This window comes from Astatotilapia calliptera, chromosome 7, assembly GCF_900246225.1.
Source record: "Astatotilapia calliptera chromosome 7, fAstCal1.2, whole genome shotgun sequence".
Classification (NCBI taxonomy): Eukaryota; Metazoa; Chordata; class Actinopteri; order Cichliformes; family Cichlidae; genus Astatotilapia; species Astatotilapia calliptera.
Window position 1 is genome coordinate 37,202,313 of NC_039308.1, and position 23,691 is coordinate 37,226,003.

The 23,691-nt window shown below is 40.7% G+C and overlaps 1 protein-coding gene across 8 annotated transcripts in view; it reads right to left on the reverse strand.

Annotated features, from left to right (window-relative positions):
• Positions 1-23,373, reverse strand: part of sh3glb2b (SH3-domain GRB2-like endophilin B2b) — a 60,562-nt gene extending 37,189 nt beyond the window's left edge. For 2 of the 8 annotated variants that reach the window (XM_026174587.1, XM_026174593.1), the window contains exons 1-11: positions 23,152-23,288; positions 19,350-19,491; positions 17,015-17,026; positions 15,310-15,438; positions 14,899-15,032; positions 12,857-12,949; positions 11,002-11,064; positions 8,132-8,194; positions 6,176-6,199; positions 5,995-6,084; positions 4,456-4,556 (exon numbers count right to left, since the gene is read on the reverse strand). In XM_026174587.1, the coding sequence (XP_026030372.1) occupies positions 4,456-4,556; positions 5,995-6,084; positions 6,176-6,199; positions 8,132-8,194; positions 11,002-11,064; positions 12,857-12,949; positions 14,899-15,032; positions 15,310-15,438; positions 17,015-17,026; positions 19,350-19,491; positions 23,152-23,214 (914 nt within the window). In that variant the 5' untranslated portion in view covers positions 23,215-23,288. Of the gene's footprint in view, positions 1-4,455; positions 4,557-5,994; positions 6,085-6,175; positions 6,200-8,131; positions 8,195-11,001; positions 11,065-12,856; positions 12,950-14,898; positions 15,033-15,309; positions 15,439-17,014; positions 17,027-19,349; positions 19,492-23,151 lie in introns of all 8 variants that reach the window. The other 6 variants (XM_026174594.1, XM_026174588.1, XM_026174589.1 and 3 more) reach the window with 6 other exon arrangements.
• Between the last annotated feature and the right edge of the window lie 318 nt (positions 23,374-23,691).

Sequence of the window (23,691 nt, forward strand, 5' to 3'; positions counted from 1 at the left end):
GATGGCCATTCCCCCAAAATCTCCTCATATCTTCCATCCTCCAGCTCCTCTGAGGAGACTGAAGTGTTCCCAAGCCGGCCAAGAGATGTAACCCCCCCACAGTTACAACTTTCCCCACGATGGCTTAAATCAGGGGTGTCAAACTCAAATACACAGTGGGCCAAAATTCAAAACTGGAACAAGGTCGCGGGCTAACATTAATATTTATTGTAAAAAAAAATCTTCCTCCAGATTTAAGAATGAATCTCTTCTTATGGACTCAAACAAGTTTTGCTGAAAAACTGAATATGGAACAAGCAAAGCTTAATACTAAACAATATATATATTATCTGTATAATACCAGTAGGCCAGCTCTAATAATAATTTGGTATGGCCAAATGTAATTAGGCTGCGGGCCAAATATGGCCCGCAGGCCAGAGTTTGACACCTATGGCTTAAATGAACGTGGGGTCCAGTGAAAGCAGCAGTTTTGTTTACATGGTTTGGCATGAGCTCTAAAATTCATAGACCAGGGTCAGCATTAATGCGAGCATCACTGATGATGATGTAAACAAGCATAACAAGACAACATCAAAAAAAGTTTTTTCCAGTTTAAACTATGTTACCGGAGGTTACGAAAAAGACGGCAGCTCAGTGTCTGGACCTCGTGTACATGTTTTGACACCATCCTGGTTTCTGATATGATTGAGTCCACATGCTGTCTGAATACTGAAACCAACAAGTATTAGTTTTCAGATTTGAACCAGATCTCAAGATTACTATGAATCAAGTCTTTCCAACTTGGTCTTGAGGGAACGTCTTTCTGTTTTTTTGGCTCAGTATGGCACATTTCAAAACGTTTTACAAACGTAAACACTCCATTTTAATGTCATTTGATGATCTCTTATTTTTAATCAGATACTGGCATTTAATGATTTCCAAAACACTGCATGGCTCTTTTATTTACATTTTCACATCAGTGGGAACAAACGGAGAGCAGTGTTCAGTGACCTCTGACCTTTACTGACACAAACGCCTCCAGATTCTGGCCAATGACGGGTCCAGCTTCATAAATCAGCCTCCCTGTCATGGGCTACATCCACACGTACCCGGGTATTTTTGAAAATGCAGATTTTTCTATGCGTTTGCACCTTTCGTCCACACGTAAACGGCGTTTTTGGTCACTGAAAACGGAGATTTTTAAAAACTCCGGCCAGGGTGGATATTTTTGAAAACTCAGTTTTTGCATTTATGTGTGGACTAGAAAAATGGAGAAAACGCAGCGTCAAAGGTGTGCGCCTTTTTTGACGTCACACTGTGCGCCACGTTATTGTTTCGGTGAAATGAATTTCTACAATACTGTTACTGTTAATTCTACTCTCTGCAGTGTTTAAATGCTTACATATACACACAGTTACTGTCCCTCCACACATACGACTCTGTTCTGCTTCTATGCCCCAGCTTTGTTTACTTTTTCCCACCAAGGCTTCTAGACTTCTGATTGGTCAACATTTCTACAGGTTAGGAATATATCGCCACCTGTTGCTTTGGCATGTTCATAGCAGCGTTTTTCTTCATTTCTGCCTTTACGTGTGGACGGGATTATTTTTTAAAACGAAAACGGAAAATCTCCGTTTTCAAAAATACCCGTGTACGTGTGGACGTAGCCATGGATGCCAGGATTTTATTCCAACACCCGAGACATCAGCCAAAGTCATTTCACTGCAGTGGAAATAATTTGGACCACTTTTGACTCTTTTTGACATTAGACTGAACAGGCAAAGAGTGACATTACTAAAGGATGATGCAGGTTAGCTCAAGTTACTACAAGTAGGTGAAGAGTAAAGTGCTTAGTTTAAATAGTAGCTATTTTGAGGTCTTTAAGCTACACTGTATTGCCAAAGGTTTTTACTCAGTCATCCAAATGATTGCGTTCAGGTGTTTCAATCACTTCCATGTCCACAGGTGTATAGAATCAAGCATCAAGGCATGTAGACTGCTTCTACAAACATTTGTCAATGAATGGGTCGCTCACAGAAGCTCAGTGAATTCCAGCGTGGTACTATGATAGGAGCTCACCAGTGCAACAAGTCCAGCTTTGAAATTTCCTGAATACTAAATATTCCACAGTCAGCTGTTAGTGGTATTATAACAAAGTGGAAATGACAGCAACTCTGCCATGAAGTGGTAGGCCATGTAAACTCAAAGTGGGGTCAATGGGTGCTGAGGCACATAGAGTGCACGTCCAAGCTTCATGTGCCCCTCAGATTAGCTCTAGTGATGTGTCGGTCGCGAACGAAATGGCTCTTAGAGCCAGTGTTGCCAATTCCTCAGTAAGGAAAATCGCTATTGGCCACCGCATATATTTATATATAAACATATATAAATAAAACCACTTCTTTTTTTTACATTAGTAATTCCTTTTGTAAATAATTAAAGATTATTGTTAATAATAAATTAATTAAAGCAACAAAACAACCTGAAGAGTCAGTTCGGAGCCGAAACAGACGGTTCTCTAAAAAGAGCTAGAAATCCCATCACTAATTAGCTCCAGGGCAGTGCATAGAGAACTTTATTGAATTGGTTTCCATGGTGACCAGCTGTATCCAACCCTTCCATTACCAAAGTGTTCACTGTTCTGTGTGCAGATGTGTTCTCTGGAGTGATCAGTGTTGGGGAGTAACGTAATACATGTACCGCCGTTACGTATTTAAAATACAAAATATGTGTAACTGTATTCCGTTACAGTTACCGTTTAAAAAGGTGGTATTCAGAATACAGTTACTTTGTTGAAATAAATGGATTACACTGCGGTACTTTCCTGTTTCATTTTGTCGCGGGTTAGGACTGTTTGGGTTTTGTTTGACAGCTACGCTCTTTGTTCCAGGCGGCAGCGTTACGGTTGCCATGGTTACAGGGCGACGCTCTCTCTCTGCGACTGTGTGTTTCCTGGGTGAGAGAGCGCCTTTTCGTTGTTGTTGTTGTTGTGCTAAGCTAACAGGCAGAACGCTACAAGCATAGCTCTAAAGAATGTAGCATCATGGGCAGTGTAGTCCGTGTTGCAGGGAGAATGGACTGCCATACACGTTATGTGTCTGTGAGTGCGAGGAGGGAGAAAAAGGGGAGTGGAAAGGTACGAGTTGTCATCGAGGAAAAACGGGAGCTGGAAGCATGTAAATATAATAATAACCACTTCAGCCAAGAAGAGTGCCTGACGAGCCCAGTTGTAAGTAAGCTATTAAGACTCGACTGTACACCGTGTTCGTGTTTTCCTCCGAAAACAATAAGTTCCGTTGGAGCAGTCTTTCAACGCCTCTCTCTGTCTCTCGCAAGAAAAGTTGACCCACACAACAAAGTTAAGCTATTTTTCGGCTACGAGCCGACAGGGACCCCGCCGTTTTAGTCAGAGGTCCCTTTACTACAGTTCAGAGTCGCGGACCTTCAGTAACAGTAATAAATCACACAGCAATAGTACATTCACGTTGTTGTAAAAAGCATGATAATATATTAAGTAATCCAAAGTATTCAGAATATGTTACTGTCATTGAGTAACGTAACGGAATACGTTACAGAATACATTCTGGGGCATGTATTCTGTATTCTGTAATGGAATACATTTTAAAAGTAACCTTCCCAACACTGGGAGTGATGAATCACACGTCTCCATCTGGCAATCCGATGGGCAAGTCAGGGTTTGGCGTTTGAGAGGAGAACAGTACTTGTCTGACTTTACTGTGCCAAGTGTAAAGTTTGTTGGATTATGGTGGAGGGTTGTTTTTCAGGAGTTGGTTAGTTTCAGTGAAAGGAATTCATGATGCTTCAGCACACCAAGATATCTTGGAGAAGTTCATGCTCCCAGCTTTGTGGGAAGAGTTTGGGGACCATCCCTTTCTACTAATATCTTTAGTTCCTGTAAGTAGCAGCATTTTGGATGACCCTGAGGTCAGTAAGGACTGGACTAGTTTTGGGTATCTCTTTGAGTCTGGATGTTTCTCTGGATGTTTTTTTATTGCTAACATTATTCAGGTACCCAGGAGAAATCTCAGTGTTTAAGGCAGAGTGACTGTGTACCTGTTTTCTGCTTGTAGATGGTGTGAAAACCTCTGTGACTATATCCTCCCCTTTAGAGGTGATTTATATTGTAAGGTCAAAACCCTCCAATAACACAGAGAAAATCATAGTCATGAACTATTGATCATTGTGATTGCTTAGTTGAAGGCCTTACTGATAAGTCAGACATTGGATCCGAGTTAATTATTGGAAACAAAGCCATCATGGGTCCTTGAGAGACTGCACCAACTCCCAGCTGCACATAACCAGACCCAGACTATGTGGTCATTTTCAGTATTTTATGATGTGACTAACTCTGATCTTTCCCCATAACTTAAACAATTCAAGAAAAGGTAAAAATGTTTCTGATTCAAGAAATATTACGGTCAGTGGGAGTCCTAGCAGTCTCTGCAAATAAATGCCGACCTGTTGAGCTCCCGCTGAAGGTCCTGCATGTAGTGATGACACTGAGCGTAGTATGTGGCCTGAGCTTCAGCGAAGTCCTGCAAACAGCGCAGGTGGTTGAGCTGGTGGGAAAAGAAAGGAGATGATTTACTCAACAGGGGTGAAGGACACCAAAGATTTTATAAATCATCATGCACCTTTTACAGCCAGTTTTCCCACTCATGGATGAAGATGGGACTGAAATATTTAGCTCTAGAAATGACCACTGACAGTCAAACAGTAGAATCAAAGCTGTACAGTCACCATTTACTGCCCAGCTTTGTGCCATGATTAAAGGCACAAAAATGCTTTAATCATGGCGGCCTGATAATATTCCACAGGATGCTTAGATTCACAGCATTACAGTAGGATAGACACATTAAAAGAGTCCCCCTGTGTGTTTTAGTCACGGCTCTTTTTTTTTTTTTTAACTTTTGATTATAAGGAAAATGTATACTGCATAAACTGGTAATGGTTCAAAAGGAAAATGGTTATGTTGGAAGGGCATGCTGGGAAAAATATCGCTTGTGTTTCCCTGTCGTCTGTGCAAAACAGCGGTGAACCCGTAGACGTTAACTGTGCAACAGCTTTTTTTTCAGTGAGTGTCTTATCGAGCAGTCAGCCGGCATTTTAAATTATGCTTAATGAGTGTCGCACACCTGAGAGATGAAGCTGTGATGATACTGAAACATTGTTACCACCGATGTGTTTCGTATGTTTCCACTCATACTGTAATACTGAGACATATCTACAAGCTGGTCGTCTGGAAACAATGAGGTGTGAGTGTGTTTGTGTTAGTGAGAGGGTGTGTATGTGTGTGTACTGGTTTAGAAGTCTTTGTGAAAATTGGCATGCCACAATACTTGTGGGGACAAAATGCCCGTCCGCACGAATTTGAAGGCATTTTTGAGGCTCAAAATGTGGTTTTAGTTTCAGGGTTACAGTTAGTTTATGATCAGGTTTATGCTAAGGGTTAGGGTAAGTGGCTAGAGAAAGCATTATGTCAATTAGATGTCCACACCAAGATATGAAAACAAGTGTGTGTGTGTGTGTGTGTGTGTGTGTGTGTGTGTGTGTGTGTGTGTGTGTGTACTTTTATTAAAAATAAACACATATATTACAATATAAACACACAGACACAAAGATGACGTCAGGCCACTGAAATGCTCCCAAACTCCCACACAAACCTCTCCGCCTGAAGGGTGGGCTCACATAAAAGTTTCTCAGCACCATCGACTGGATAAAAATCCAGACAGTTCAAAAGTTTTCTAAAGCCTGCCAGCTTCGTTGATGTGTAAACATGTGTAAACATCAACAAAGCTTTATCTGGCACCTAAAAGCTGTCTGCCTTCATGCATTTCATTTCAAGCTTATTTAAAACCAATTTAAGATCACCGTGAGAATAACATGATTTGGTTCCCATGTGTTCATCTGCAATATTTTGACAAAAACATTGAAGTGATTTACACCGCCAGGCCTTTAACAGGAGCCCAGTGGGGTGACTGGCCTGCGGTGACTCACATGTGTGCTGCTGATGCCTTCAAGCAGCAGCCTGGTGACCTCAGCCTGGCGATCGAACTCCGTCTGGGCTACGCGAAGCTCGTGTTCTGCCTGGAAAACAAGACGAGAGGAAGGAAGGAAGCTGACAACACGAGTCATGCTTTAAATCTAGAGAGCGCTTCCTGCTGGTGACGGTACTCACTTTGTCCACTTCCTCACTGAGCAGCTGAGACGAGTGTGGCAAGGACAGAAAGAAAGAAAAAGTCACACACAAAGACACAACTAAATCTACATTAGGGCTTTAGTTTCACACAGGGAAGGGGGAAAGCAGCCATCAGGGTAGATTTAAGGTGGATTTAAAGTAATTTTTATTGGCAATTTTTAGGCACAAACTATGGAAGAAAAGTATACTTTAATTAAGTTTATTTAGCCCACTTAACTTTAACTTCTATCTTCTCAGAACATCCCATCTTTTACTTGGGGTCGAGCCTGCATTACATTGCATTACATACCAAAACAAAAATTTATTTCAGTTACTTAGCGAGACGCAGTAGGACTCTGAGGATTTTTGCAGGTTTTAAATGTTCCCATGTTGGAAAATAATGCTCAAGTTTCATCATCCAGCACACAGAGCTATAAAAAGATGCCAAGGCAGGAATCTCCGTTTGTAAATAAGACTGGTGGGTGGGGTTATCCTGTGCTGTGGGAGAAGTGAGATGGATTACAAAGGGAAAGGATAAAATCGTGTGAGTCACCTTCCAAATGAGAAACAACAAATTGCTTTTTGTTGTTTGCATTGAAAGCAGAAATCACAGGGGAAACCCCGCTGCTGAACAATTCCACTACAGAAATGAAACATTTAAATCAAATAAAAGCAGTTTTTTGTTTGTGTTAGTAATGCCAAACCCTGCATTAACGACCTTTACACACTTTGCTTTACAAACACTTTTTGGTTCGTTGGGATCTGGTCTCCCTGTGAAATGATCCCAAATTCATGCCCTTCTTCCCGGGCTATGACGACAGCATGCGATATAAACTGTGCTAATGTTTATAATTAAGACTCAAACGCATCATTTCATTGAGTGAACCTGAGTTACAGGAGATGCTGAGTAAAGGGAAAGCATGACCTCAAATGCACTGTAAACACAGCGATGACGCGCCTCTTGCAGCTGCTGCTGAACTTCACACGACCTTTACTCTGCATTCTGCAGATGCTGAAGACTGGAGGAACTAGTGTGGAGCTGCGCCCCCCGGTGGTAAACATGCAGTATTGTAGCAGGGAGGGAGCATCTTTCGCTTTGAAAAGACTTTATGGACAGATACTTCATGTTTAACCATCCTAAATGTAGATGTGTATCCCTGTGTGCAGGTTTATACTAGTTTATGTGAAAAATTGTGAGTTCTTTGGTCTTCACGATGCAGTTTGTTCTCTAATGTTCCTCTGAGGCTGTCACAGAACCGTGTTCTGTATTTAGACTGAGATTAAAGGACATACTCTGGACTCTGTTTATTTATTAGACGACCTCTTTTATTTAGGGCTGTTAGAGTAAAGGGGCCTGAATACATACGCAGGCCACACAGATTTTTATTTGTAAAACATTTTGAACAACGTGTTGGTCTGAATGTGAAAAATTTAAAGAGGCTATGATATTTTTTTTTTTAAAACACTGCATGTCTGTTATAATGTTATTAACATTAAAATAAAAAATTCCCCTGTCCATTTGGGATGAATGAAACGGTAACCTTGAGGCTCTTTTTGTGAATAAAAGGTACGGTCCTTCCTATCTTGTGTCACACAAAGAATACAATTTATTGCATTTCTCCAGCTTCACAGATTTTTATAAAGTTAATTTATTTCCCAAATTTACCAGAAAAGTCTCCAGTGGAAACTGTGTGACATCTCTTTGGTCTAGTTTGCTGATTCAATCTGCTAAAGTAATCAGTGAATTTCCTAAAATCTGATCTTCTGAGAGTGTCCTAACCGATGCCTAGTTTATCTCTGTGTTCTGTGCGCTCTAAAAATAACAAAGGGAGGGAACAAAACAACTTTGAATTCTAAACAGGGGGGGAAATAACCATGAAACACCCTAAAAAACATGTCTTTTCTACCCAAACTACTAAACAAACACGGGACTTCTAGTCTCTCCACGTGTCCAACCTTCCTCTGCTCTGACACGACCGGGTCGGGCTCCACGTCCCAGCTCTCCCAGCCGCTCTGCAGCTGGTTTAATGAAACCACAGAGGGGGTCAAAAAATCAAAAATAAATAAAAAATCATACGCTGCATAAACACTGTAACTGTCTGAAATAACATAACAGATTATTTCCTGTCACATACATTTCCAGCACTAATATTAAACACGGCCAATAAATAACAACATGAAGGTATAACCTCAGGTTTCAGTCGACTCTAAACCAGGTATTTGAAGCTCCAACCACTTCTGCTTAAATCAGAAGAAAGCCCTCTGAAAGGGGGAGGAGCTAAAAAGGCTTGTTTCAGACTGAGCATGAACTGAGGCTTTGCACAGAGGCTCTTTAAGGATATTTTAATTTTATGGTAAAATAAATGGTAAATGGCCTGTATTTGTATAGCGCTTCACTAGTCCCTAAGGACCCAAAGCGCTTTACATATCCAGTCATCCACCCACTGGTGATGGCAAGCTACATTGTAGCCACAGCCACCCTGGGGCGCACTGACAGAGGCGAGGCTGCCGGACACTGGCGCCACCGGGCCCTCTGACCACCACCAGTAGGCAACGGGTGAAGTGTCTTGCCCAAGGACACAACAACCAAGACTGTCCAAGCCGGGGCTCGAACCGGCAACCTTCCGATTACAAGGCGAACTCCCAACTCTTGAGCCACGATCGTAAGTGAAGCCATAAAAATCAGGCAGGTTACAAATACAAGATAGTTGAATATAAAGTGACAAGGATCCCAAGGACTGTATTTATCAGGGAATGTGATTTGATCATAAAAATAATTAAGAACTTATGACTCCAATGAATTACAGTGATTTTTCAAAATAAAAGTCCATGCTTCTTCCAGGTTCTGCTGAGCGGTGTTTCTGTTTGAGCTGAAGCTGCCGTTTTTGTTTTATTTCACATGGACATACAATAAACTTCAACAAGGCCTCATTTAAAAAGCATCAGAGCCAAAACTAAACAATAATAACCATGCTCAAACATGCTTGTGTCATCTGTAACACGTCATGCACAAACACGGTTATCTCATGGCTAACACGACATGCTTGACTAAACATTCAAAACACAGCCCTGAAAGATCACTCATGCTGTGAAATCTGCAATCTGACAACTTTTTATTTTCTAGGTGTTAGCACAAAATAAAGGAGCCAGTGAAGTGTAAACTCCAGAGCCCTGATGGGTTCAGCTGAGATAAAACAAATCTCACTTTCAGATCTTTGTGTTCCTCATCTGTGCTCACAGACTTCTGTAAACAGCTTTTCTTCTGAGAAGACACGGCCAGGTTTAGATTACATGCTGTGTTGTGTTTTCATTTTTATACCTTCCTATTGTTCATCCCTGAGCTTTCTTTGAAATTATAAACGTTCCAGCAGAAGTAAAGAAATAAACTCTTGTGTTGTCCTCTAAAAACAACAGGTCAGGATCTCACTGGGTTAAAAAGCTGTCACGTGTGCGTTTCAGTCTAAAAAAAAAAAAAAAACTTTTTGAGTGCGATTTGCAGAAAAATGCTGCTCAGATTAAAAATCTGAGATCCTGGTAATGAAATTAGATTTTTTTCCCCTTTTCTGTTTATTTAATTTTCATTTAAGCAGCAACTTGTTAGTGACAGCAGCAGCCTGCAGTGTTCGCTAATACAGCTGTGGCAAAACTACATTTTGATTTGAACAGTTTTTTAATACATCTGAGAACCATTAAAAAAAACTGAAGCAGTGAAACACAAAACCTTTAGCTTATTGGGTTTCCTTTTCTCAAGCAAGCAAAAAAAAAAAAGAATACATAAATAATAATAATAAAAAAGAATAATAAATAGTATTTCTGCCCATTATTGGGAAATTCTATTTTACAGTAGCTGAAATCATATTGATAGCAAGACTGGTAGCAGAAGCAGTAGCAGCACTAATAACAGTAGCAGTACTAGTATCAGGGGAGTGATAGTTCATTTCCGTTTTATTTCACCACAATAACAGCGGCCTTGACGTTCTTTACACTGTAAATTAAAGACACATTAATACGGAGAAACCCCAACAATCAGATCACCCACCATGAGCAACACTTTGGCGAGAGTGGGAAGGAAAAACTCCCTTTTAATAGGAAGAAACCTCCATCAGAACAAGGCTTGTTTCATTGTTGTTATTATCATTATCATTAATAACAATAATGATAATAATTATAATTTAAAACTAAGAGAGTAAATCAGACTTTTACGTTTCTGCACCTACATTATGGATACAATTGATTTCATTTGGCTTTTTTCTGTTTGTCAATGTAACCTTTGTGTAACCTGATGAGTCATTAATTATAAATTCATATTTAATGTGACAGAATGGCTGTTTTTTTAATGACGGCTCACTTTCCTCACCTCAGGCTATTTTTGTTTATTTGACTAGTGAGGTTGCTTTCTCAAAAAGAAAATAAATAAAAATACAATTAAAAATCCATTTTCATATATTTCCAACATATGCAGAAATTGTTGCATTTTGGGTTTTTTTTTTTAGAAAAATCATACGGCTGTTTTTCCCCCACTGTCCTCACTTCCGGTTCACTTTGTTCATTTGTGATTGCCATGAAATTAGTATATTTTAATATAAAAAGAAAGAAAAACTAAATTTTTGATAATAAGTAAAACCAAAGAAAATACATAAACAGGTTGATGGTAAATGGAAACCCGGTTGTTAAACAAGCCTGTGTTAACAGCTTCAGCTGCCAGTCAGACTTAAAGATGCTGCTGTTAGCTTCTTATGGAGTTGTTTGCATATGACATGTTAAAAATGCAGTTTCTTGATTGTCATGTGAGCCATGAGCTCTGCGGTGCTGCTCGTTTCTCTTACCGCTGATGCACTGGCAGAAAGAACATAATTTCGAGGCCGAGTCTCCTGAAAATCAGGTGTAGCCTACAGCAAAGGAGAGCAAGGAGGAGGAAACAAACACAGGTTGTCATGCAGTTACAAACCGTGAGCAGACAAAGAAAAACATGTTAGCAGGAAGCACAAAGCAACCACAACGAGAGCGGATCATTGAGCCTGAAGCTGGAAGCATCCACAGCGTTTAACCTGTGACTCCTGCTGACCCCAAAGAGACGTCACAGTGAATAATTTATCTCCTTTTAAAGCTGCTGTGTGGTTTTATTTTTTAAAGTTTACTAAAAGGACACTTTTGATTTGATTTTTTTTTTCACAAACAGAGGAAGGTCTGATCATGCTGGTAGATTTTTCTTCCACTTTAAAAATTTTGTGTTTTATTGGAAATAGAAGTTTTTCAGCTTCTATAATTTTAGAAATCCTATCGTCCTCCATGAAAAACCTCATTCATGCCTGTAATTCTCTACAGGTGTGTCTTGAAAACTCATCTGTAGTTTGTCCAAAATACTGCTGCTCATCTTTTAACAGGTGTTAGAAACATGATCACATCACTGCGGTTTTAGCAGGTTTACACCGACTCTACCTCTGTTCAGGTTTCTAGATTTAAAGCAGCTAAAGTTCCTCTGACTGCTGAGGTCTCGAGTTGAAGCCCTGAGACTCTGGAATAACCTGAAACTCCATATTTGTGCTGGAGATTCTTTTAAATCCTGTCTTCAAACTCACTTCGTTTACCTTTGCTTTAAATTAAGTTTCACGTTGAGTCCCATCTGGCTTTTTCTTTTTTATCTTGTAGTGTCTTTTTTTTAGCTTGTTGTAAGTTAAATTTATTGTTTGTTTTCACGACTTACTTTATAATATTTATTTATTGGTCTATGGTCTTTTCTTGTTTGTTTTAAACTAACTTGTAAAGAACTTCCATCAACTTTGTTGCTTTTAAATATGCTGTAGAAATAAAATTGAACTTAAAGTATCTTGTGTTAAAATATCTGAATTACTAACATCAATGACATTGATTGGATTGATTGGACCTTCCATTTTTAAGCTTAAATATGTTTTGTGGCCCCATTAAGATTTTTGAGGATCAAAAATCCCCATAAAATGTCTCTTGTGATGTAAAAGATTATTAATCCCTGTCATAAATCTACTACTGAAGGGCTCATTTGATCGGAGTAAACCGGTACTGATGTTTTGTTTTGTGACACGGGCGCCCCCTGCTGTTCCTGATTCAGAGTTGTTGGTACCACAGGCGTCTGAGATAGCTCACCAGCATCAACTAATATCAGGTTTACCGTGTTTGTTTTCTTACATTCCTGCATGCATAGGATAATCTGAGGTAGCTGTGTTAGATTAAATCACTTTAAAATCAATGCGATGGTGAACAGATGAACTCTGAAGGCTCCCAGTGATCACTGAACTGGACTTTAGTTCTGATAATCCGGTCATGGCTGAGACATCTGCTGCTCTACGAGTGTTAACAGAGCAGCCATCAACCCGTCTGCTAACGAGGCGTCCACTGCATCTGTTGGAGTTTTTAAAGACTAAACCAAAAGACTGTTTGTAATATTTCCATGCAGAGTTGGTGCATAAAGAAGCGTTAGGAACTTTTCCTTCATGAATCTGACAAACATGCGACAAGCAGCGCAGCCAGCCAGTAAGCTCTCCAACATGTCAGAGGTGAATCTGCACACATGCACTCTGAACATGTGACCAAAACAAGAACAAAATGAGCACCTGACTGACTTCACTTAAAGCTGTCTGAGTCTGGCTGTGCTCTGATGGTTTCTGATCTTAGGGTAGAAGAAGAACTGTTGAAATTTGATCTCACCGCCGCTTTGGCTTCTGCCAGCTTGGCTTTTTTCAGGCGTGCCTTACAGATGTCCAGATCCAGCCGGCGATTCTCCAGCAGCCGCCTCTCTTTCTGCACGAGGAAGAAAAATGATTCATTCAGGAACAACCGCGAGGATCAAACCTGCAGCAAACCTGTGCAACACATCATCACCCTGAAGACCTCCAGCAGCGAGTACATCACTCTGACTCTGAGTTCAGGATTTGTGTTTTGATCACCATTTTATTTTTACTGATATTCTTTCCCTTCTTTATCTTTGCGTTAGGAACATTTTCTTCTTTCTTTCAGCTTCCCGCTTTATTTTGGTAAGCACTTTTTCCTATGTATTGCTTTCCTTTCCCACTTTCCCTTTCCCAGTCACTCTTTTTTTGTGGAAAAAGTCATGAGGTTAGGGAAAAATGTGAAGAAGAACTGGTCAGGACAGAGGAAAGGAGAGGTTTGCTGCTCAGAGAGCCTGACTGCTCTCAATACGATACGATATTATCACAAATCACAATATGATATTACTGCGATTTTTAACATTTTGAGACTTGCTGAGATTTCCAATAAGTGCAAATTACAAGTTAAACTTTGTCAGTAGTTTAACTTTGTCCAAATTCTCACTTCAGGTATGCTTGAGATCATCATGCATGCCAACGCTGTCACTGAAACCTACTCATCTGTTATTGCAGCTGTGTAAAGGTCAGAGTTCAGCTGCGGTTTTAAAGGTTCAAACATATCAGCAGGTTATGGCATTAAATGAAAAACACACTATTAATGAACATTTTCATGATATTCACCACACAGCCATGTTGACTGTTTGTTTTTTAGTGATGGGATTTCCGGCTCTTTTTAGAGAGCCGGCTCTTTCGACTCCCAACCGGCTCTTCAGGTTATTTTGTTGCTTTCATTAATTTATTATTAACAACAATATGAAATTATGCACAAAAGGAATTACTAATCTAAAAAAACGTGGTTTTATTTATATATAAATATATACGGTGGCCCCTAGAGACAAGGCACACGCAAACTCCAAAACACATTCCTAGAGTTAACTGAACTTCCTAAACAGAGCTACCTAGATCACTTAAATAACACAATTGAAAGCATATGTGTATGGTTTGTGTATTTATACACAAGCACTCATATATATACAAAAAATAGAATAAAAAAATGTTCATTTACATGTTACTACCACACACCAAATCCGGTCGTTGGTACTTCCTGGCTTGTGTAGCCACCAGGTAACAAAAGCTCAACACTGCGCCCAGCATCCTGGAGCACTTCTGTTGTGTTTTGTATGTGTTTTGTCTGTAGGGGCCACCGTAAATATACTTTTATTTATTCACTCCACATAAAATGTAATAAATAAATCATATAATACAAAAACCAACTATTCACATTTCAACTTTTAACTATTTAAATTTTCAGCTTTTTCCTTTTACAAATTTAAACTGAAACAACACAAAACACTGCAAACCACAACACAATTAAATATAAATTATAATATGAAAATAAAAAGAAGATGCATATTCTCTGTCATATGGACCTGCATGAATAAACTTTCTGAATCCTTTATCATCTGCAACTGAATATAGTTGTGGATGATTACTATACCTTTCTAATGTGACGTTGTTGTCCCTGGCTCTCTTTCTCTCTCTCTCTCTCCCTCCCGCTCTGTTCCTGTGCTACTGTGAGTGTAACTACTGCCCCTCCCCCCTCTGCCCAGCGTAAGCACAAGGCTCGCGTGCAGAGTGAAGCGGAAAAAAGTGCGAGAGAGAGGGTGAGAGAAAGAAAAAAAAAACAAACAACCCACGGCTCGCGTCATTCACTTCAAAGAGCCGGCTCTAAGAGCAGTTTCATTCGCGACCGACACATCACTGTTGTTTTTAATGATGCTGTGAATTCTGGGACGGCACTTTCTCTTTTGCTTTCCTAAAGGATGTAATAAGGATGCTTACAGCTGCAAAGACTTCATTCCTATTTTGTATCAGCACGTCCGTATTTACATATACTACCATATTTTCATACTACACACTCACTGATATGGTCCTCCAGTCTCCCTCCAGGAAGTTGCGCAGAGGTGAGAGGAAAGTGACGGCTGAAGTGTGGAGGAACTCGCGCTCGGCTCCTCCGAGCCTCTTCTGGTATTCCGCTACTGTGATCAGGGTCTTGCCTACAGTTACAACAGCACAGCAGCACACTCAGGTTCAAACCACAGGTTTGATGGAGACAAAACAATCAAATCGGTTTTTAAATACAATTTGGACTAAAGTGTGTTTTAGCTGTTTAAGCAGCATCCACATCCACATTTTTTTTTTGTTTTCTCGAAAATGTTGTAAAATGGTGTGCTCTTTAACTGCTAACAGAAAGAGAGCTGCTTCAGAGGAGCATTTAGAGCTTCATGAGTCATTAGCTGCAGCAGTGTCAGTTTCAGCTGCAGGTCCACTCACCGTATGGCGTGTCTGAACCGAATTCGATGGCGGCGTCCAGCATGTACTGACCCAGCAGCTCCGCGTTGGTCGTCCTGGAGGGAAGCTTCTTGTCCAGCTTGTCATAGATGAACTCCTCGATCCGAGCACCTGGATACAAGGTGATAAAAAGACAACTGTGACCAACACATTAAAAGGAATATCCCACACTGTTTATTATCCTACATTTAAGAGTCCAATTGTACGAAAGGTGTTATTAATCTCTCTGAACAAAGAGAGTTTAACAAAAGGTAATTTGCTGTCATTTTTGTCTTGAATTTATCCATAGTTTACTCTTAATACCAAAGGTTATCTTTGCTTCTAAAATAAGTTTTTTTTAAATGGGGAAACATTCCTCCAAATTCCTCTGATACGCTATGTGTAAACACCAGTTCACTGCAGATGCTTAATCTTCAGTTAATCTTCAGTAAGTGCAGACATGTTGGCGGTTCTGAAAAACATTCACTTATGCACAGATGTAACCTTGGTTATTAATAATTCAAGCTGCATCAGAGCTGGCAGGAGGTGGTTGGGGTCGGTGGTGGGCGTGTACAGCTCTTGAAGCGTTTTTTAGTGGGAACCCACTAGTGTCATAATCTTCTATCTGATATTTTATCTGACATTGCCACATAAGTGGTCTTCCTATGGTATCACATTTATGTTTCTCTGGGACCAGAATTGCAACTGACCAATCCCACCAACAGGGCTATCCAGGGGTAGGAGTGGATCGGCGTCTTTGATCATTAAATATTGGCAGCAAGATCAAAGCTGCAGCCAAATGTTCCGTTCAGCTAATGAAAGTATAGCCTTTGCTTTCCATGGCAGCTGGATCACAAATGGATCTGTAATCTAGACTTCAACCTGTTTTTAACGACAGCATATAACAGCAGATAAATGTTGTGGGTGGCATCATATCTGTCGTGACATGATTGGTTGAAGTGGCCCATGAAAAGCAGTGACAGACAGATGGTTCAATCGCCTGCTAATCATTATATCAAAGAACCAGCCCTTCTCCAAATAGTTTCCAGGATGACTTCAAACCATCTGATGGGTCTGATTGGTATAATGTGTGATGGGAAATAAAAATACAAGTACATACAATTGTACCCGAGTATGGTATTTGAATCAACCAGGCCTCACGAAGGTATCAATGGCTGTATCCCATCAAAAGTTGGCAGCTGTCTTCCTGAATAGAAGGTCATTAGTAATTCAACACCTGTTTGTATCTACAAGCTCCAGTTCAGACCTTAAACAGCACAGCAGACGGTGCCTGAAGCTTAAAATGTGGGGCCGTACTGTAGGTCTGTGGTATGTGCTAGACTACAGATGTCGTCAGAAGTTTATGTGCATGAAAAACCAGAGTAATTTTGGGCTTTTAATAAACTATCTAGAGCTTTACACCACCTTGGATTGAGAGGGTACCAACCCACAACGAAGCCCCTGCTCTAAAATGAACACCGCTATTTGGCCACAATGACAATATGTGTGTTTGGAGGAGTAAATGTGAGGCTTTCCAACCTTATGCCACTACACCACCTCTCAAGCCCAAGATTACTTTGACATTCCTGCCCATGATGAGTTTATGGAAACTTTTGACCACAGCTATGTATGTATAATCTGTAGTCACATCACAATGCTGAGGAGGCTTTTTACACAAAGCACTCTGGGAAACAAGGCCAAGACTTACCAGTGTGGTCAACTGAAGCATGGAGGGTACAAAATACACAGGTCAAAGGTTAGGCATTACTCCCAAAAACCCAATCATGTTCACGTTTAACTATAGAAGCTTCTAAAAGGCACATTTCCAGAGAAAGTTCCCAAAACACCCAGGAACTAACGTCCAGGAACCTTCCCCAGGGTAAAGGTTCCTCCAGCAAGTTAAACTGATTAAACTAAAATTAATTTGGGAAATTGTCTCAAATTCTGACCTAACAACCTCAGAAGCTTCGACTTTCTTGTTAGTCCAAACACAAAATCCCCCTGGCTAATTATTTTCAATTACTGTCACACACTAAAAACAAATCCTGCTTTTAGTAGTGGTTTCTCAGAAATGTAGAGCATTAAAAAATTGCAAGATTAAAAAGCTTTTATACATGACCACTTAGCATTAGTTGTTAACACGGGAAGGTTGTCAATCTTCAGAAAATACTAGCTCCTGAGCAAAGACTTATTACATATACAGTTCAACAAAAGGGGAAAGGGGGAAATAATCTATCGCTGGAATTCGGGAACTTCTGGTGGAAATGATAGAGCTCAACCGGTTTCTGCTTCCCAGGGAAATTTCTTTAGTAGAAACCTTAACTTTTAGTTTCAAAGCTTAATGTTACTGAGCAACAATTAGCAAAACACGTATGAACAGATCTTTTGTCAACAAGTTTAAGAACTACATCTTCTTTAAACCCCGTGCGCAGAGTTGAAGATGCGACTTTATACAGGGAGTGCAGAATTATTAGGAAAGTTGTATTTTTGAGGAATCATTTTATTATTGAACAACAACCATGTTCTCAATGAACCCAAAAAAACTCATTAATATCAAAGCTGAATGTTTTTGGAAGTAGTTTTTAGTTTTAGCTATTTTAGGGGGATATCTGTGTGTGCAGGTAACTATTACTGTGCATAATTATTAGGAAACTTAACAAAAAACAAATATATACCCATTTGAATTATTGATTTTTACCAGTGAAACCAATATAACATCTCCACATTCACAAATATACATTTCTGACATTCAAAAACAAAACAAAAACAAATCAGCGACCAATATAGCCACCTTTCTTTGCAAGGACACTCAAAAGCCTGCCATCCATGGATTCTGTCAGTGTTTTGATCTGTTCACCATCAACATTGCGTGCAGCAGCAACCACAGCCTCCCAGACACTGTTCAGAGAGGTGTACTCTTTTCCCTCCTTGTAAATCTCACATTTGATGATGGACCACAGGTTCTCAATGGGGTTCAGACCAGGTGAACAAGGAGGCCATGTCATTAGTTTTTCTTCTTTTATACCCTTTCTTGCCAGCCACGCTGTGGAGTACTTGGACGCGTGTGATGGAGCATTGTCCTGCATGAAAATCATGTTTTTCTTGAAGGATGCAGACTTCTTCCTGTACCACTGCTTGAAGAAGGTGTCTTCCAGAAACTGGCAGTAGGACTGGGAGTTGAGCTTGACTCCATCCTCAACCCGAAAAGGCCCCACAAGCTCATCTTTGATGATACCAGCCCAAACCAGTACTCCACCTCCACCTTGCTGGCGTCTGAGTCGGACTGGAGCTCTCTGCCCTTTACCAATCCAGCCACGGGCCCATCCATCTGGCCCATCAAGACTCACTCTCATTTCATCAGTCCATAAAACCTTAGAAAAACCAGTCTTGAGATATTTCTTGGCCCAGTCTTGACGTTTCAGCTTGTGTGTCTTGTTCAGTGGTGGTCGTCTTTCAGCCTTTCTTACCTTGGCCATGTCTCTGAGTATTGCACACCTTGTGCTTTTGGGCACTCCAGTGATGTTGCAGCTCTGAAATATGGCCAAACTGGTGGCAAGTGGCATCTTGGCAGCTGCACGCTTCACTTTTCTCAGTTCATGGGCAGTTATTTTGCGCCTTGGTTTTTCCACACGCTTCTTGCGACCCTGTTGACTATTTTGAATGAAACGCTTGATTGTTCGATGATCACGCTGCAGAAGCTTTGCAATTTTGAGACTGCTGCATCCCTCTGCAAGATATCTCACTATTTTTGACTTTTCTGAGCCTGTCAAGTCCTTCTTTTGACCCATTTTGCCAAAGGAAAGGACGTTGCCTTATAATTATGCACACCTGATATAGGGTGTTGATGTCATTAGACCACACCCCTTCTCATTACAGAGATGCACATCACCTAATATGCTTAATTGGTAGTAGGCTTTCGATCCTATACAGCTTGGAGTAAGACAACATGCATGAAGAGGATGATGTGGACAAAATACTCTTTTGCCTAATAATTCTGCACTCCCTGTATATGTAGGGGAACTTCCGCGATGTATAGAACTTACTTGGATTGGGCTGCAGTAGCACCTCTGTTTGTTTTAAGATCTTTTCAGTCCAATTCTTGGTGGAGTCGGCACGAGTGATCAGGTTCTCCAAGTGTGGATCCAACTCAGTCTTCTCAGCCTGGCCAAGCTTCTCTTCTGTGAACTAAGAGTGAAAAGCCACAGGTAGATGACACTGATAACAGGCAAACAAGCTCTAGAAGAACAACGACTGTATGAATCTAAACCAGGTCATCCACTGCCCATCACCACACAGTTCTAGTGCCGGTTTGGATTATGAAAACCAGCTGATATTTTGACAGTTTTGAGAGTTGATCATCACATAGCATTTTTACAGAAGTTGGGGTAACTTCATGGGGAATATTCTGATCTGCATCTGCCAAAAGCTTTGTAGGGGTCCAATAGCCACTTCAACATCATTCCAACTTTGCTGGCACCAATTGTTTTTTTGGTGGAATCCATTCTCGTTTGGGCCACGGGCCCACGTAGGTGGAGAGGGACTGCATGGGGCTGATGTTTGGAGCTTTGAGTGAACATCTCAACAGTTATTGCCTAGATTTCTATGGAATACTATATCAGAATCAGAATCAGAAAGGGTTTTATTGCCAAATGTTGAGCAGGTTTACAACATTAGGAAATTGCTGCGGTGCTTCAGTGCAAACATACTGTCATAAATTACGCTTAAATAGACATGAAAATAAAAATAAGAATAAGAATTAAAAGTGCTAAGTAGATAGATATATACATGATATATACATGAGTGCAGGTGGTGATCAGTGCCAAACATGGAATGATGCAGTGAACACAGCGTACATATCGTAAAATCTCTAATAATGCTTAATCTGTGATCATATTAGAAGAAGTGCGACATAATCAACAAGTCACAGATTGAATTACTTACTTAACAGAATGAATTATCTACCAACAAACCACCAAATCAATAGAGTTTGTCACTGTTCGGTTGGCATTCCCAAGATTAAAAGGTAATCCTTGACTAAGTCCAAAGGTTCTCTTCATCTACTTCAAAAGGATGTTCATTAAAAAAAAAAAAAAAGGATCACATGGCATTTTAGTTTTTATTTATACAGAAATTACAGAAAATCTCAAAGGTTTTACAAACCAATGTGAAAATATCTTAATTTTTAAAGTTGTCCTCATGCTCTTCATCCACCGTTTACTCGATCTTTATGATCGCAATTCTATAATAATCAGAACGAACCCATCATATTTTAAGACCCAGACAAATTATCTTAAACCTCAGTTTCTAACTTACACATAAGTTTTTATTCTCACTAACTGGAACTTTGAAGCATGTCTTATGCAATCAAAGATGAGAAGGCCCAGTTCTGCTCTCTAATAACTGAGGCCAAAGATCACCATCTGTGGTATCAGGCCGGGCTGTCAGATGATTTCTTTCATTCAAATCTGACTGACATACAGCGACGGCGGCCAGCTGGACTTCAGAGGCAGGCTGAGGAATTCACCGTCACTGTCACCAAGCAGCAGGGAGAAGCTCTGACTGACAGCAGCTTCATGGGCCAGATCGGTTCTTTAAAAGGCAAAAGTACTGGCAGGTATTCAGGAGCTCTACGATGGACAGTCTCTTATTCAGGGCTGGATTACTGGACTCTACTTAGGGCCTTAGGGACTGTAAAAGCCGTAGGTCCACCAAGTTTTAATTAATTTGTGGGTATTTAATTAACCGTTCCCATCCTTTACAGCAGAGCAATTTAAGGACTATGCAAAATACATTAACTCAGCACTTTGCAATTTCTAGTTTTATATCTCTTGGAGTTATATCTTTTATGCACCATGGGTGGCTTGGGATGAAACAGAATTTCTGTATACTGTGTATACTGCTGTATTGACAATAAAGCTTTTGAATCTTGAATCTTGAAGAGTCAAACTGGGATAAATTTGAGTGTTTATCCAAATACAAAATTTAATCTAACGGTCTTTAAATTTGCTTATTAAGTTTTTTGCTTGGTCACTGGCACCACTAAAACACAACATCCAGTACTGTAGTTGCATTGTGTCAAAATCTGCACCCAGACGCAGCACCCAGAAACGGCCCTAACCAATCTGGCGCCCTAGGCAAGATTTTAGGTGGCGCCCCCCTACATCAGCAGTGTAGTGTAATGTTGTAACAAATAATATTTCTATTAAATAAGCTTTACTTTGCATTTTAATTAACGTGGGATTATTTTTTGTATTTAGAAATAATAGTACCAACTTTTTTTTTTTTTTTTCAACATTTGTGGCACTGGCGTGGCGCCCCCTGATGGACGGCGCCCTTAGCATTTGCCTATACGGCCTATGCCACGGGCCGGCCCTGGCAGCACCAACCACAAAGAGACACAGAACAACGACTGAGTCTCTTTCTCTCCCTCTCTCTCTTAGTGTCTCACTAATGGTTGGTCAGACTTTTCAAGTCAGTGTGCAGGAACCCTTTCACTCCCAGTCCGTGAGTCATATATGACACGTGTAGACATGTAAAATACAGAAACAGTTAATGGTTTTCTGGTGTTGTGCAGAGCTGTTTTTTATTTGTTTTTTATCCCGCTTCCTGCCTTCATTGGTTTCCTGTGTTTTCCCACAATGCACTTGGACAACCTCCAGCTCCACGTCACACCAACTCTGCAGTTGGTGTGACGTGGATCCATGTTCAGGATTTTAACAGAAACAGTGAAAATAAGCAGCTGTTGTGCTCGACTTGCTCAGAAACAATGAGGCAACTTGTTGAATTTTTGTTGCGTCATTGAGGCTTTTATGCAGATTAAATTCTATCCACAATGTTCAACAATATTATACAGAAGACCCTGTTTTTATGTGGCCCTTGATGTGATCCCAAACCGACTTCAGCCTTTAATGAAAGTCAGTTTGACCTCCTGCACTGTAGACTATTGTCTTTACAGGTGACAGACAACTGCAACTCACCCACTAATGCCCAAAGGGGATCCCAAGAACCCAGCTCTTAGTCTACGCAGCACTAAATGAACTTGGGTATAGATGCATGTGAATTTACTTGCGACAAATGGGAACTAAACAAAGTGAAGTAGCTTTCAGTTTTCATGCTCTCCAGCTGTGGAACAAACATCCTGAAAATATGGTGAGTTAGTTTGAAACAGGGCTTAAAAACTTGACTCTTTGAAGTGCCCTCATTTTTTTTTTTTACTTTAATCTTATATTTGCTTCTTACTGTAACAATTCAATGTATCCTGATTATAACGTTTTAAATACAGTTTTGATGTCTTCTCTTTCTTTGTTGAGTGAGATGGGAGACCTTTTTAAGCTTTTAATAAAAAGTGTATCATATGGCTGCCGAATTTCTTACTGAAGCCTAAAGATCCAGTATTGTTCTGCTCATTACCTGACTCGTAGCACAGACTTTATCAATGAATTTCCAATTTTTCGAATGAGGTTTGGTGTACAAGTTCTCGAGAGTGAAGGATTTAATGCTGTTTACTGCTGGTGAGCCAGATAAATGAATGAATCTCTATGTTGGGGAGTTGGAGGGGAGCAGGACAGAGTCTGCTGGAGTCACATGGGTGATGCACCCGATCACAGCCATCAATAATGGATCGAGGCTAGACAAACCTTTATCGGCTTACACGCAGCGGGCCGCTCGGTCTGCATGGAAAACACGCCACACAAATACACTCCGTTATACCCACAGACCTCACGAAGAAAACGCAAGGCTTCAGCTGCTTTCATCGAGCTCCAGGCCCAACGGGATGCAGTGAGAGCCTAGCAGTAAATCGGTCCACACATCACCGCCTGCAGCTGGAGGGAGGTCCGGTCTTACCTGCACTGCCCGGGTGAAGAAGACCCCCGCATCAGAAGCCAGTTTTTTCACGTTGAAGTCCATGATGGAGGCGAGCGGAGGCGAGCATACAGGCGGGGCTGTGCTGAGTGTCCCCGCAGAGGGAATCCTCCGGATCAGCTGAGCAGCAGGAACAGGAGGAAGAGGAGGAGGATGAGGAGGACTGATGTCAGGGACTGTAATCCGCTTCGTGCACGATCGGAAATCTGCTCACCGCCCTGCGCTTAAAGAGACACCGCACCGGGCTGCAAGTCACGACTCCTCCGGTTCCCCTGCAGCGGTACTGAATCTCCACATGACCTCCCCTGACACCTTTACCGGCAGCTGAGTACAAAAGCACTGCGGAAATATCACAAATCTGCATTAAAAAACGCATTCAAAGCGGACCTGTCTGCTTTTCATGTCTTCTCCAGTCACATCCATCATTCAGGGGCGTTTCTACGGTTTTTTGATGGGGTGGCTGCAGACAAAACACCAAAACCTGCAGTCCCTCTAGTGTCCACTAGTGGCTCTTAACAGTGA